The 16,956-nt window shown below is 44.0% G+C and overlaps 1 protein-coding gene across 1 annotated transcript in view; it reads left to right on the top strand.

Moving 5' to 3' along the window:
- The first annotated feature begins 6,331 nt into the window (after positions 1 to 6,331).
- LOC109882158 (uncharacterized) overlaps positions 6,332 to 16,956 on the top strand; it is a 77,663-nt gene continuing 67,038 nt past the window's right edge. The window contains exons 1-4 of the mRNA XM_031797262.1: positions 6,332 to 8,230; positions 11,332 to 11,667; positions 12,760 to 12,880; positions 13,057 to 13,157. Coding sequence (XP_031653122.1) covers positions 6,449 to 8,230; positions 11,332 to 11,667; positions 12,760 to 12,880; positions 13,057 to 13,157 — 2,340 coding nt within the window. The 5' untranslated portion in view covers positions 6,332 to 6,448. The remainder of the gene's footprint in view (positions 8,231 to 11,331; positions 11,668 to 12,759; positions 12,881 to 13,056; positions 13,158 to 16,956) is intronic.

Here is a 16,956-nt window from a genome sequence, read left to right as displayed (position 1 = left end):
GAGAAGACTCTTGCTGCCTCAGACAGAAATGTTTCTAAGCATAAACATAAAGCAGGGTTATGAATGAGGGATTTAACAGAAAGGAATTGAGAAAGAGGAGGATCAGACATTACAATACTTTACATTGCTGCCACTTAATGTGTATAAAATACAGATATGTAGCACCTTAATTTGAGACAGATTACTACAGCAGGAAAATAATCCTGCAACAACAGGAAATGTGAATTATTATGCAGATTATAATTAATAATATTTGTAGGGTTTTATAGTTTTTTTTAAAGTGAAATTACAAAATTCAGAAGCCTTTTTAAATCTCAAATACACTACATGTTTTAGATTTCCTGCATTGCACGAAAGTTCTCCTGTAACAGGGTGATCAAATTAAGATACTACATCTGTACAGTCTTCAGGTTATTATTATGAAGGCTGTCAAGTTATCATGTAAAGAGGATGTTACTTTTCTATTCAAGTATTTTCAAGTGATTTGACCCTATCATAAACACTTCATGACTCTCATCCTATAACGGTCTCTCCACAATCCTGCGTCTGTTTTACAGCCCACGGCAGCCCTGCCGTGGCAGGACATCTTCACTGTGCCTTTAAGCTTTGTCATCTTGATAAACAAGGGGTCATGTATAGAGCCTGGATGTTACTGTCCTGAGTGGCGTGATGATGACAGTAGATTATGAGTTACAGAGGAAGAGGATGATGACAGTAGATTATGAGTTACAGACGAAGAGGACGATGACAGTAGATTATGAGTTACAGAGGAAGAGGATGATGACAGTAGAGTATGAGTTACAGAGGAAGATGACAGTAGAGTAAGAGTTACAGAGGAAGAGGATGGAGAAAAAATCACACAGTTCCTAAATAGCAAGGTGCTCCAGGACCATTCTAAGGGGTCTTAAGTCCACAGGTGGGCGGGACACATACGCAGATATTTACATGCACTCAGACAGGCTTCCTGCCATTGTCAGCCAAATAGCCCCCGTCCCGTCCCGTCTCCGTCCCCCCATTGCTGTAAGATCCACTGTTTCCTGTGTAGAAGGGAGAACGCCATGCGATGACAATGGGCCAGAAACAGGACAGACATTTAGTCACCTGTCCCACCATCTCCTCTTTCACAGCTAAAAGATTCTGAAGCTGTTTAGTTTTTGTGAATTCTTCCAGTTTCCCTTGTGTGCTCTGTCCCATTGTGTCCTTTCAATAGAAGGATTTTCACATTCAAAGCAATTCCTGAAAGTGGGTCCAGCCAATGAAACCCCTCTTCACTCAATCATGTATTTGCACTGGTATGTTTAACTAACCATTATATAGCTAAGGTTATTTGGTTACTTAAATTAACTAGTGGGCTGTTTACTAATTACATTTCAGAAGAAACTGATAAAAAAAATATATATTTTGGAAACTTGGTCTATCAAGGTAATTTGTTTCAATACAACTATGAATATGTGTGTGAGTGTGAATGTGTGTGTGTGTGTGTGTTTGTGTGTAGGTGTGTGTGATCCTGTGTGTGAATCCCTGGCTGCTGATCATACAGTCGGTGCTGCTGATCCACTGTCTGCTGCTCGAGCTTAAAGGGTAAGGGTGTTCATCAGTCTCTACTCAGAGAGAAAACTTTTGACATTTTCAGAGTTTTGAGGAAGATTTCTTGAACTAAAAGGAGATTAGCCTACGGTCAAAAGACGTAGAACTCGCCACAGCATAATTTCAGCGTTACTCATAGATACATAAAGTTTACCGGGTGGGAAGTCAACTGCTGTTTTTGTACCCTACTTACCGTAACTGTTTCGAAGATGACGTTTTGTCCAGAAGTTTGATATGTATCGAGGAGTTTCAACTTCGAAACCAAGTTGGTAGGTTACAACAATTTTGTAAACGTATGTTCGTAAACGTTTCTCACTTGTTACGTCTGTTATCGTCAATAAATTGCAATAGAGGCTATAGGCTACTGTAACGAATTATCGGACGGTTGTAGTTAAATGGGTCTGATAAATTACTTCGATGAGGGAAAAAAACAAAACATTTCTCAACCGTTCTTAAGATTGTCTATAGTCGATTTTTACCGTTACCTATCATGATTTATTCTTTGGCGACACACTTTCATTTTACTTTCACGTTTGTATAGGCCTATTCAAAACAATAAATAAACATAACGTAAGGCAAACTATTCACATTTAAAATGTCGTGTTGACATATATTTGTTCCATTTTATTCATCTTTGATAAGAGCCTATTTTTATCCTAGTGATATTGAATAAATTACACCTGTTCTAGTTTATATGGTTGTATGGGCCTATATGTAATTATAATTATAAATATATCTTAGATTAGTTTATAATACTGTATCTAACTACATGTAACCATACCTCTTACATTAGTTTACAATACTGCATCTAGCTACATGTATACCTAACTACTCTTGTGGGGGGGATCTGTTGTCCACATAATGTTGGCTAATAGGGCATAGTCCTATCTCAAATGACCTGGGCAAGGATAGTGCATTAATATGTGGAACAGGGAGTGAATGGAGGCTGGGCCTAGCTCTCAGTCATCCTCCTCAGATGAAGGGGATCTGTCGTTTGATATAAACGCACACACAAGTTGGTGCTGCACACACACATCACCACCACCTCCGTAGGGTCGGTTTCCATGGAAACGCGGGATCCTGGTGTGTGTGCTGCTGTATTCTGTATAATTACTTGGGCTAATGTGGCTCGTGAGGATATAGAGGGGTATGAGGGTGGATGTTTAAATAATGCTGACTCACTTTAAAGGGACCACTGTACTGCACACACGATGAAAGATTCACTTATTTCAAGTCACCCTACATCAGCTCATTTCAAATATCCCCCAAACATGCATGCCTTTATAGAATGTTTCATGTAAGACCATGACCACTATGTTAAGTCATGTGTTACAAGTGATGAGAGATAGGGTCTGCACCCCAATGGCACCCAATTGCCTATATAGGGCACTTCTTTTGAGCCCTGGTCACAAGTAGTGCACTATAGGGAATATACTGCCATTTAGGATGCAAGCATAGCTTTTTGAACTGCACTCTTTGTGCACCAGTATTACACAAACAGCAATCTGTATTGTACCTGTACCAGTACTGTACCTGTACCTGTACCTGTACTGTATCTGTATCTGTACCTGTACCTGTACTGTACCTGTACCTGTACTGTATCTGTATCTGTACCTGTACTGTATCTGTATCTGTACCTGTACTGTATATGTACCTGTACCTGTACTGTACCTGTACTGTATCTGTACTGTATCTGTACCTGTACTGTATCTGTATCTGTATCTGTACCTGTACTGTATATGTACCTGTACCTGTACTGTACCTGTACTATATCTGTACTGTACCTGTACTGTATCTGTACCTGTACTGTATCTGTACTGTATCTGTACTGTATCTGTACCTGTACTGTATCTGTACCTGTACCTGTACTGTATCTGTACCTGTACTGTATATGTACCTGTACCTGTACTGTACCTGTACTATATCTGTACTGTACCTGTACTGTATCTGTACCTGTACTGTACCTGTACTGTATCTGTACTGTATCTGTACCTGTACTGTATCTGTATCTGTACCTGTACTGTATATGTACCTGTACCTGTACTGTACCTGTACTATATCTGTACTGTACCTGTACTGTATCTGTACCTGTACTGTATCTGTACTGTACCTGCATCTGTATCTGTACCTGTATCTGTACCTGTGTCTGTACTGTATCTGTACCTGTACCAGTACGGTGTCTGTACTGTATCTGTACCTGTACCTGTACTGTATCTGTACCTATACTGTATCTGTATCTGTATCTGTACTGTACCAGTACTGTACCTGTACTGTATCTGTATCTGTATCTGTACCTGTACCAGTACTGTACCTGTATCTGTACTGTATCTGTACTGTATCTGTACCTGTACCTGTACTGTACCTGTATCTGTACTGTATCTGTATCTGTACCTGTACCAGTACTGTACCTGTACTGTACCTGTACTGTATCTGTACTGTCTTTTTATCTGTATCTGTACCTGTATCTGTATCTGTACTGTACCAGTACTGTACCTGTACTGTATCTGTATCTGTATCTGTACCTGTACCAGTACTGTACCTGTACTGTATCTGTATCTGTATCTGTACCTGTACCAGTACTGTACCTGTATCTGTACTGTATCTGTACCTGTACCTGTACTGTACCTGTATCTGTACTGTATCTGTATCTGTACTGTACCAGTACTGTACCTGTACTGTATCTGTATCTGTACCTGTACTGTATCTGTATCTGTACCTGTACTGTATCTGTATCTGTACCTGTACTGTACCTGTATCTGTATCTGTACCTGTACTGTACCTGTACCTGTACCTGTACCTGTACTGTATCTGTACCTGTACCTGTACTGTATCTGTATCTGTACCTGTACTGTACCTGTATCTGTATCTGTACCTGTACTGTACCTGTACCTGTACCTGTACCTGTACCTGTACTGTATCTGTACCTGTACCTGTACTGTATCTGTACCTGTACCTGTATCTTGTCTTGTGGGGCATCTAAATCTGATGTGTGGTCAGGTCTGTGTGACATATTATGAATGAAGGGTTTATTTGGCTGAACTCAAGCAACGTCTCCAAACTTTGTACAATAACACCAGTTATTGCCCCTCTGAGATAAATACAGGGTTCAAATTGCCCCTCAAAGATAAATTCATGGTTCTTATTGACCTTCAGAGATAAAAACAGGGCACGTATTGCCCCTCAGAGATAAATACAGGGTTCTTTCATTGATTTTAATTGAATTGTTTGTGTGAGTATAAGAGAGCTGACAAATTGCTGTGCTGTGTGTTTTCTCTCTCCAGGTGTGTGGGTGAAAGAGATGGTGCGGTCTGGAGCTGATAGCTGACGTAGCTGATAGCTGACGTAGCTGATAGCTGACAGAGCTGATAGCTGACGTAGCTGATAGCTGACAGAGCTGATAGCTGACGTAGCTGATAGCTGACATAGCTGAAAGCTGACGTAGCTGATAGCTGACGTAGCTGATAGCTGACGTAGCTGATAGCTGACATAGCTGATAGCTGACAGAGCTGATAGCTGACGTAGCTGATAGCTGACATAGCTGATAGCTGATGTAGCTGATAGCTGACAGAGCTGATAGCTGACAGAGCTGATAGCTGACAGAGCTGATAGCTGATAGCTGACGTAGCTGATAGCTGACAGAGCTGATAGCTGACGTAGCTGACAGAGCTGATAGCTGACTTAGCTGATAGCTGACATAGCTGATAGCTGACGTAGCTGATAGCTGACGTAGCTGATAGCTGACAGAGCTGATAGCTGACGTAGCTGATAGCTGACGTAGCTGATAGCTGACGTAGCTGATAGCTGACAGAGCTGATAGCTGATGTAGCTGATAGCTGACATAGCTGATAGCTGACATAGCTGATAGCTGACGTAGCTGATAGCTGACATAGCTGATAGCTGACATAGCTGATAGCTGACGTAGCTGATAGCTGACAGAGCTGATAGCTGACGTAGCTGATAGCTGACATAGCTGATAGCTGACGTAGCTGATAGCTGACGTAGCTGATAGCTGACGTAGCTGATAGCTGACATAGCTGATAGCTGACAGAGCTGATAGCTGACGTAGCTGATAGCTGACATAGCTGATAGCTGATGTAGCTGATAGCTGACAGAGCTGATAGCTGACAGAGCTGATAGCTGACAGAGCTGATAGCTGATAGCTGACGTAGCTGATAGCTGACAGAGCTGATAGCTGACGTAGCTGACAGAGCTGATAGCTGACTTAGCTGATAGCTGACATAGCTGATAGCTGACGTAGCTGATAGCTGACGTAGCTGATAGCTGACAGAGCTGATAGCTGACGTAGCTGATAGCTGACGTAGCTGATAGCTGACGTAGCTGATAGCTGACGTAGCTGATAGCTGACAGAGCTGATAGCTGATGTAGCTGATAGCTGACATAGCTGATAGCTGACATAGCTGATAGCTGACGTAGCTGATAGCTGACATAGCTGATAGCTGACATAGCTGATAGCTGACGTAGCTGATAGCTGACAGAGCTGATAGCTGATGTAGCTGACAGAGCTGATAGCTGACTTAGCTGATAGCTGACATAGCTGATAGCTGACGTAGCTGATAGCTGACGTAGCTGATAGCTGACAGAGATGATAGCTGACATAGCTGACATAGCTGATAGCTGACGTAGCTGATAGCTGACATAGCTGATAGCTGACGTAGCTGATAGCTGACAGAGCTGATAGCTGACGTAGCTGATAGCTGACGTAGCTGATAGCTGACATAGCTGATAGCTGACGTAGCTGATAGCTGACATAGGTGATAGCTGACGTAGCTGATAGCTGACGTAGCTGATAGCTGACAGAGCTGATAGCTGACAGAGCTGTAGTAGGATGAGATGAGAGAGGATGGAACACACGGACAGCCCCGCCTCCCACAGCAGCGACCCCAACGGGTTCGTCAATAAAGTCTTCAACGTGTCTCTGGATGTGCAGAATGAGACCGGCACTGTATCTATCCAGGAGACTGGGAAGGGAGAGGGACAGGGAGAGAGTCAAGAAGAGGGTCAGGGTCCAGGCCAAGCCCAGGGACAGTGGCAGGGGGATGGGGATAGACAGGCAGAGACCCAGGCACCCCCTCAGACCCCTGGGATGGAGCACCCGGATGTCAACCGTAGACCAAGAGCTACAGGAGGCATCTGGAAGATCTTGACCCGGCGAAAAGCGACTTCAGAACTGGATAACAGAAGACCTCACTCCATGATCCTCCCTGGAGAGGAGGCCTTTATCCCTAAACTGTCCTTCGCTGACAAGGTCCGCTCCATCAAGAAGCTTCGCTCTCCGGGTGTCTTCAAGGGGAGGGTGGGTAAGATGTCTAGGTCCAGCACTAAGTTCAGAGATGGAGAGAGGGAGGATGACTCGTTCTGCCGGGACTTCCTCCCCTCACCCGCCCTACATCCCGGTAGGAGCACACTCCGCCACTACGCCAAGAGGCACTCGTATGCCGGACATACCGCCGGGTTCGACTGTTCATTTGAGGACATGGATCTGACAGCTACCCTGGACAGACACCATCTTCCCTCGCTAGTGGACCCTGCTACCCAGAACGGCTCTAAGCCCACAGAGAGAGTCCCCTACACCAAGAGATCTCAGGTCCAGGCTCAGGCGCAGGCCAATCACTCCTCTAACTGTAACACTACCTCAGCAGAAGTGTGTGAGGAGCAGAGTGTGAGGGGCGGCCCCAAGGCCCCGCTGGGTGGGAGGAGGTCTAAGAGAGCTGACGTGTGGAGTTACCTGAGGAAGATCTCTGTCCTGGGGAAGGGGAACCCAGCTTACTCAGAGAGGAGTTTTGACTCAGAGCTACACACACTGGACAAGACCATGGACTCTGACTACGGCTCGGTGGACATCGAGAGCATCCGGGACTTTCAGCCAGCTGCTACAAAACACTCTGACAGCAAAGGTGGACATTTTGGGGGTCTGATTAAGTTCTTCAGCAACGTTGCAGAGACGGCTAGAAAATGGCGAATGTCTACTCACTCCTTCTCTCCTCCAGAGGGGGGGGCGGAGCGGACGCCACTGGACTCCCCCAGAGCAGGGCAGCATCTGGGGGACTACGTCCACAGTGTGTCCCTGACCCTCCGCAGTGAGGACCATCCAGAGTGTCCCCCAACACCCGCCTCACCCCTGACCCCTCACCCCCCTCGCTCCCCTACTTGTGACCCTGCCTCACCCACTCCTCTGATAGGCAGACGGTCTCCTCGAGTGGTGCTGAAGGCCTGGAGAGTATGTCCGGACTCACCAAGCGTTAACGGCCTGGTGTGTGTGAGCTCATTGGAAACGGCCAGACAGACAGACAAACAGACAGAGAGCCAGCCAGTCAGACAGACAGAGAGACAGACACGGCACACCTCTGTAGCCACAGTAGAGAATCATGTGCCACACTCAAGGCTGGAGAGAGAGACTCAGAAAGAGACAGTGGGAGACAGAGACCACTTAGAATGTCTGTCTACAGTGGAAGACAGAGAAAGAGAGGGAAGAGAGCGACACTCAGGAAATTATCTGGATTCCGAGGATGCTCTACCTGTCTCGGATCAGACACACCTTCCAAACGGCCAATCAAAGTTACGGGAAGAAGAGACCGTAGCCACTAGGGAGCCAGCAGGAAACTGCCACCAGGAAGTATTTAAGGTGAGTATGTTGATGATAAACATGAAAACTGTTTTATGTTCAACACCCCTTATTGAGAAAAACAGGTTTCTGGAAAACAGTTGTAGCAAACCTTTGGCCAATTTGCTGTAGATTTGTGGCAAGCTCATATTTTCACATGCAAATTAGTTTTGTGGCAAACTGTTGCGGCGACTTGTAAACTTCTGGCAAACAATTCTGGGTAACATATGGCTAACATTCTACTGTTTGCTGCAAATTTTCTGAAAACTCAGTATGAATATACAAATTAGATCCCGTTTTTGGTGACTGTGTGTTAACAACATTGAAATGTTATATCTACATGAACCCACTCACATATAACTGTAAATGAACTTGCTTCTCACAGAGATAACTAAACATACAGTACTAAACATACACTACTAAACATACTAAACACCATGTGATAACATTTATAAATAAATACATCCAAATTGAAATGATCAGCAGGCTAATGAAGAAAAGAGCAAAGACTGGATATTCCCCCCCCCCCCCCAAAAAAAAAATCAATTTTAATTCAAGGTTGTATGGCAACAAAATAGGAAAAATGCCAAGGGGGTGAATACTTTTGCAAGCCACTGTATATACAAACGATGTAGCATGCACAAACTGGGACTTAGCTTTTAATATGTGTCCAAGTGTTCATAGAGAGCCACAGTATACAAAATATTTCTTCAGCCAAGTCTCAACACAACTGATTCGAACTTATCAACTGATTATGATTTTCAATCTAGACTGGGGACTACTAGTTGTCTCTTCTTCTTGACTCAGGTATATAAGTCTTGGGTGGAAGAAAATAAACATAAAATTGAGTTATGCCTAATATGGCAATTCATATTAATGTTCCAAAATGAATTATTGTTAACTTACATCTCAAAGCCATCCTTGACCTGGTTCATGCATATTTCTTTGTCCTCAGTTTCATTGAAGGCCTCAGTCTGTCTTTTTGTCTTGTAACTGATTGCTTCAAGAAACAGTGATGGAACACATGATGAAGATGAGCTAGCTACTAGTTTAAAGCAATGAAAGTTCTAATTGTTACGAAGAATGAATGTATGGCCTACAATTCTGAGAATACTACATGCATTTACTTACCTCATCAAGATTGAAGATGATACACTCAAATACAGTGTTATGATCGAGTGCACCACAAACATCTTCCCAGGGTGTTGATTTATCCTTCTGCCGATACAGCCCCTTCCAACACCACAGGTAGGGGAAGGGTATCCATCTGCAAAAGTGAAGTCTGGCTTGGATGTCAAGTCAGCTCATATTGTTGCTACCTTAGTTGTTGTGCTAGCAAACATGCTACTGAACAGTGATACTAGCATATTGAAATGCATATTGGTATAATAAGACAATGTATTCACCAAAAAATATAATTGTTTAGGCAAATCATTAGTTAGCTAGCGATCACATTAATTGTACAATATTATGATAGCTAATGTTAGCTAGCTAAGCGCTAGCCAGTCAGTGACGCTGACAGATTGAAACTGGTATCAACAAAATGTGTTTCACTCTATCCCATAAAATATAACATTGCTAACTAGTCATCAATTAACTAACCCAATTTTAAAGTTTATTAGGATGTTTAATTAATCACTTCACTCACTGGTAGGTAGCTAGTTTGGTTTCCATATTTCAACACATTTTTAGAATTCCCTTGATTGCAATTTTTTACTGTCCTTCCTGCGGTTACTGGTCTTGGAAGTCATGTGTTCATCAGAAATGGCTTCCAGTAAACTGTTTTGAACTGCTGGCAATAAATATTGTTACCACAGGTTTGCCATAGATTCAAATAGAATCTTGACGGAAAAAAAACTCTGGCGAACTGTTTGCCACTAGTTGCAATAAATATTATTGTTGCCAAAGGTTTACCACAGATTCACCACTGGCAAACATTTGCAAACTTCTGGCAGTATTTTGTGACACACTATTTTGTTTGCTGCAATTTTGCCACAATTTGCCACAAACATTTTTGTAAGGGACTGCAAATCAATTCAGTAAGGAATTCAAATAGTTATTTGTAATCTGTGCCTGTTAATGATAAAAATGTGTTATTGTAAGTCATCACCACATTTTATTCAGTCCTATCAAATCATTCATTCATTCTACGTCGTTATCAGATCCTGTCATTATGTAGCTATTACAATACTATTACATTACAACTTTGTCTTATTGTTAACCTTTCTAACGTTGTTAAACATCATCATTCTTTTGCTTTTTAAAACAGAAATCATCTAAATGCTTTATGCAAGTCTCATAACAGTTACTTGTACTGTACAACATTTAATAAGTAGACTATAGGTCTCTCTCTGTTAGAGAGGGTAATGTACAGAGAGCATGTTGTGGGTATTCTTTTGCCCCATCTGTTGGCCGGAGGAGGAAGTAGAGTCAGAGGTGTTAGTTAGACCACAGTAGTCTGTCCTTCCTGCCCCTTCCTGTCACACAGAAACACACCAGCAAATCTTGTCCTAAAAAAAACATGGGAATTTAGTTCTAAAAGTGGTTCCCAACCCAGTCCTCAGGGATCCCTTAGACATTCCACACGTGTATTCTATTCCAGCCACAGCCAGTCAACTAATTTAAAGCCATCAATTAGTCAAATCAGGCGTGGTAGAGCAAATATGTGCAACAGAAAACAGTGTGTGTGTGTGTGTGTGTGTGTGTGTGTGTGTGTGTGTGTGTGTGTGTGTGTGTGTGTGTGTGTGTGTGTGTGTGTGTGTGTGTGTGTGTGTGTGTGTGTGACTGCCCCCACCCTAACTGCAGCTTCACACACACCTCCGTCTCCCCGCACCGTTCAGATTACTCATCTCATCTGCCCTCCGGTGTCTCTCTCACAGCGAGTCAGGACATGTCAGGCCCTCCTGTACTGCACTACAGTGGGTTGTAGTAATACTGGGCTTGGTCTAATAGTGGATTATCCTGCAGAGTAATACTGGGCTTTGTCTAACAGTGGATTTTCCTGTAAGGAAACTAAAATGGAAACCAACTATAGAAATCAGGGTTGTGAATGGAGTTTGATGGAATTGTTACCTAGAACCAGATTGATTGATTGACTGATGATTGATTGGTTGGTTGAATAGGGAGCTCTATCAGGCAGTGTTTTGAGGAGACCCAGGTCAGTCCAGTCCTGTTCTAGTCCAGTGAAGACCCCTGCCCCTCCCAAGCCCCCCCGCCCTCGCCCCCGTCCCGCCTCAGCACTGGTCGACCTCCGAGTCTGCAGTCCCTTCCCAGAGGGCTGTGCGTTTGCCGTCACTCAGCAGGCCACAGGGGGCTCTCTGTGCCGGCACAGACGCAGGCCCGGTCCCATGATGCACCTCTTGCCGCCGGGTCGGAGACAGGCGGGCAGTCTGGCCAGACCATGCTCTGTCATAGAGCCCTCTGTTACCTTGGAGACAGACCCCGCGCAGAGTCACAGAGTAAGACCTCACACACACACACAAACACACACACATTATCCCACTGCTGAGAGAATGAAAGTGGGAGTGTGTGTGGAGACTGACCAGTAGTCTCTGCCAACCCTGATTTAAATATAGGCTGTAGTCCTCCTAGCTGGTAGGACCAGTAATGAATCAACCACGACACGCGCTGCATGCTTTGATGGGAGGAGATTACAAACCCTGTATTTATACCCTCCTACGCTACAACAATGCTACACGCTCTGACCCATTTCTACAAGGCTGTATTCATATATCCTCCTTTCCTTGAGCTGCTCTTTCTCTGCTCTCTTGATTTCTCTCTCTCCTCTCGCTCTCTGCTGTCTCTCTCGTTCACTATTTCTGTCTGTGGCCAATTATCTGCATCACCGCTCCCATACGTTCTGTCCATACATTATTCCCTCATTATAATAACTCACCCTATGAACTTTTCACCTGGAGACTCATTCACATGACTGGTGGGAATGATTCATATTGTATCACCTGACTGGTAGGAATGATTCATATTGTATCACCTGACTGGTAGGAATGATTCATATTGTATCACCTGACTGGTGGGAATGATTCATATTGTATCACCTGACTGGTAGGAATGATTCATACTGTATCACCTGACTGGTAGGAATGATTCATATTGTATCACCTGACTGGTAGGAATGATTCATATTGTATCACCTGACTGGTAGGAATGATTCATATTGTATCACCTGACTGGTAGGAATGATTCATATTGTATCACCTGACTGGTGGGAATGATTCATATTGTATCACCTGACTGGTAGGAATGATTCATACTGTATCACCTGACGGTAGGAATGATTCATATTGTATCACCTGACTGGTAGGAATGATTCATACTGTATCACCTGACTGGTAGGAATAATTCATATTGTATCACAAGGTTGTATGCGGCATGCACTCAGAACCTATGCACCAGAATATACTGTTGGGTTTAAATGTTCTACACTCTGAGAAGGAAAGAAGATGTGTTGTTTGGGGGATCTGTATGTACTGTATGTACTGTATGTGAGAGACGTTGGGTGTGTGCTTGCGTAACTGTCCAGTGTGTTCCAGGCCATGTCTCGTCCCCCGGGGGCATCACCTTTAGAGCCCCCCCTCAGAGTGTCTCTTCAGAGGTGTCACTCCCTCCCCCCCAGCAGTCTTACCACTCTGGCCCTGTTTCCGCGACACACAGGTACTACATGTGTGTGTGCACATGTGTGTGCGTGCCTGCCTGCCTGTGTCAGTATGTGCATGTTGGTGTACGAATGCTTGTGTGTGTGTGCGTGTGCGTGTGCGTGTGTTTGTGTGTGTGTGTGTGTGTGTGTGTGTGTGTGGTAGTTGAACTGTCTGTGTGTCTGTCCACTACAGCAGACTCCCAGTCATCCTCAATGTGTCCTGGTGATGGAGAGGCTGGCAGCTGCAGGAGGAGACTGCTCAGAACAGGCTCTGGTCCACTACAAGTCAACATTGTGAGTCATTGCCTACCATGTCCTATAATCACACTATATTAGCCTGTTAGCATGTTGGCCTGTTAGCATGTTAGCATGTTAGCCTGTTAGCATGTTAGCCTGTTAGCATGTTAGCCGGTTAGCATGTAAGCCTGTTAGCATGTTCAGTCACAAGTCACTGGCTGCGTCTCAAATGGGACCCTATTCCCTATAGATGGGTTAGCTGACAACGTCATGAAAACAATGTCCGCGCTTCAAAGGGGCAGAAGGTTGTGTGTTGTTGTGATTCTGGATGGCCTGGTAGCTAGCAACAAGGACAAGAAATTGCTATGTGGCGGCAGATAGCCTAGCGCTTAAGAGCATTAGGTCAGTAACTGAAAGATCGCTAGTTGGAATCTCCGAGCTGTCTTGTTTTGAGGGGTTTTAACTGAGGTCTATGCAAATATGGTTAAAATATGCCAGCTAGCCAGCTAATCAACAACTGTAACAATGTATTTGAGAGAAAAATGCGCATTGTGCAACTTTATTTATGTTTTCAATAAACATTGCTATCAGCAATCTAAGCCAACGCCGTCTGCTTTGACCCAGTCTTCCTTCCGGGTTCTGGTTTTTTATTTATTTATTTATTTTATTTCACCTTTATTTAACCAGGTAGGCAAGTTTAGAACAAGTTCTCATTTACAATTGCGACCTGGCCAAGATAAAGCAAAGCAGTTCGACACATACAACGACACAGAGTTACACATGGAGTAAAACAAACATACAGTCAATAATACAGTATAAACAAGTCTATATACGATGTGAGCAAATGAGGTGAGATAAGGGAGGTAAAGGCAAAAAAAGGCCATGGTGGCAAAGTAAATACAATATAGCAAGTAAAACACTGGAATGGTAGTTTTGCAATGGAAGAATGTGCAAAGTAGAAAATAAAAATAATGGGGTGCAATGGAGCAAAATAAATACATTAATTAAATACAGTTGGGAAAGAGGTAGTTGTTTGGGCTAAATTATAGGAGGGCTATGTACATGTGCAGTAATCTGTGAGCTGCTCTGACAGTTGGTGCTCAAAGCTAGTGAGGGAGATAAGTGTTTCCAGTTTCAGAGATTTTTGTAGTTAGTTCCAGTCATTGGCAGCAGAGAACTGGAAGGAGAGGCGGCCAAAGAAAGAATTGGTTTTGGGGGTGACTAGAGAGATATACCTGCTGGAGCGTGTGCTACAGGTGGGAGATGCTATGGTGACCAGCGAGCTGAGATAAGGGGGGACTTTACCTAGCAGGGTCTTGTAGATGACATGGAACCAGTGGGTTTGGCGACGAGTATGAAGCGAGGGCCAGCCAACGAGAGCATACAGGTCGCAATGATGGGTAGTATATGGGGCTTTGGTGACAAAATGGATTGTACTGTGATAGACTGCATCCAATTTGTTGAGTAGGGTATTGGAGGCTATTTTGTAAATTACATCGCCAAAGTCGAGGATTGGTAGGATGGTCAGTTTTACAAGGGTATGTTTGGCAGCATGAGTGAAGGATGCTTTGTTGCGAAATAGGAAGCCAATTCTAGATTTAACTTTGGATTGGAGATGTTTGATATGGGTCTGGAAGGAGAGTTTACAGTCTAACCAGACACCTAAGTATTTGTAGTTGTCCACGTATTCTAAGTCAGAGCCGTCCAGAGTAGTGATGTTGGACAGGCGGGCAGGTGCAGGTAGCGATCGGTTGAATAGCATGCATTTAGTTTTACTTGTATTTAAGAGCAATTGGAGGCCACGGAATGGCATTGAAGCTTGCCTGGAGGGTTGGTAACACAGTGTCCAAAGAAGGGCCAGAAGTATACAGAATGGTGTCGTCTGCGTAGAGGTGGATCAGATGCTCACCAGCAGCAAGAGCGACCTCATTGATGTATACAGAGAAGAGAGTCGGTCCAAGAATTGAACCCTGTGGCACCCCCATAGAGACTGCCAGAGGTCCGGAGAGCAGACCCTCCGATTTTACACACTGAACTCTATCAGAGAAGTAGTTGGTGAACCAGGCGAGGCAATCATTAGAGAAACCAAGGCTGTCGAGTCTGCCGATGGATGGTTTGATGATTTGATGGAGACATTCAGGGAATATCTCTGCAATGCAGTTCAACAGTCTTCCTTCAGGGTTCAGTTCAACAGTCTTCCTTCAGGGTTCAGTTCAACAGTTTCCCTTCAGGGTTCAGTTCAACAGTTTTTCTTCAGGGTTCAGTTCGACAGTTTTCCTTCAGGGTTCAGTTCAACAGTTTCCCTTCAGAGTTCAGTTCAACAGTTTTTCTTCAGGGTTCAGTTCAACAGTTTCCCTTCAGGGTTCAGTTCAACAGTTTTTCTTCAGGGTTCAGTTCAACAGTCTTCCTTCAGGGTTCAGTTCAACAGTTTCCCTTCAGGGTTCAGTTCAACAGTTTTTCTTCAGGGTTCAGTTCGACAGTTTTCCTTCAGGGTTCAGTTCAACAGTTTCCCTTCAGAGTTCAGTTCAACAGTTTTTCTTCAGGGTTCAGTTCAACAGTTTCCCTTCAGGGTTCAGTTCAACAGTTTTTCTTCAGGGTTCAGTTCAACAGTCTTCCTTCAGGGTTCAGTTCAACAGTTTCCCTTCAGGGTTCAGTTCAACAGTTTTTCTTCAGGGTTCAGTTCGACAGTTTTCCTTCAGGGTTCAGTTCAACAGTTTCCCTTCAGAGTTCAGTTCAACAGTTTTTCTTCAGGGTTCAGTTCGACAGTTTTCCTTCAGGGTTCAGTTCGACAGTTTCCCTTCAGGGTTCAGTTCAACAGTTTTTCTTCAGGGTTCAGTTCGACAGTTTTCCTTCAGGGTTCAGTTCGACAGTTTTCCTTCAGGGTTCAGTTCAACAGTTTTTCTTCAGGGTTCAGTTCAACAGTCTTCCTTCAGGGTTCAGTTCAACAGTTTCCATTCAGGGTTCAGTTCAACAGTTTTTCTTCAGGGTTCAGTTCGACAGTTTTCCTTCAGGGTTCAGTTCGACAGTTTCCCTTCAGGGTTCAGTTCGACAGTTTTCCTTCAGGGTTCAGTTCGACAGTTTCCCTTCAGGGTTCAGTTCAACAGTTTTTCTTCAGGGTTCAGTTCAACAGTTTTTCTTCAGGGTTCAGTTCGACAGTTTCCCTTCAGGGTTCAGTTCAACAGTTTTTCTTCAGGGTTCAGTTCGACAGTTTTCCTTCAGGGTTCAGTTCGACAGTTTTCCTTCAGGGTTCAGTTCAACAGTTTTTCTTCAGGGTTCAGTTCAACAGTCTTCCTTCAGGGTTCAGTTCAACAGTTTCCCTTCAGGGTTCAGTTCAACAGTTTTTCTTCAGGGTTCAGTTCGACAGTTTTCCTTCAGGGTTCAGTTCGACAGTTTCCCTTCAGGGTTCAGTTCGACAGTTTTCCTTCAGGGTTCAGTTCGACAGTTTCCCTTCAGGGTTCAGTTCAACAGTTTTTCTTCAGGGTTCTAGTTTGAGAAACATATTTGAAAGAAAAAATGTGGCCTATGTATTTCATCCAGCAGGTCATCTGCCGTAGGGCCCAGATCCATTAACCTCTACCTCATCACTCTCTGTTCTTTCTCTTTCATCTCTCTCTCTCTCTCTCTCTCTCTCTCTCTCTCTCTCTCTCTCTCTCTCTCTCTCTCGCTGTTCTTTGTCATCTCTCTCAGTTGTCTCTCTCATCTCTCTGTTCTCTCTGTCACCTCTATCTGTTCTCTCTCTCATCTGTCTCACCTTTGGGACCTAGACCCAGAATCTCAGAGAAAGGCCCTTTGATGAAGACGGGGCCCCAAGGGACCTTAACTGAAGGAGAGACTATTTTCTCTCCATCTCTTAGAG

The sequence above is a fragment of the Oncorhynchus kisutch genome, linkage group LG19 (genome assembly GCF_002021735.2).
Source record: "Oncorhynchus kisutch isolate 150728-3 linkage group LG19, Okis_V2, whole genome shotgun sequence".
Classification (NCBI taxonomy): Eukaryota; Metazoa; Chordata; class Actinopteri; order Salmoniformes; family Salmonidae; genus Oncorhynchus; species Oncorhynchus kisutch.
The sequence above is the reverse complement of the archived record's forward strand: the minus strand, read 5'-3'. Positions and strand labels throughout refer to the sequence as shown.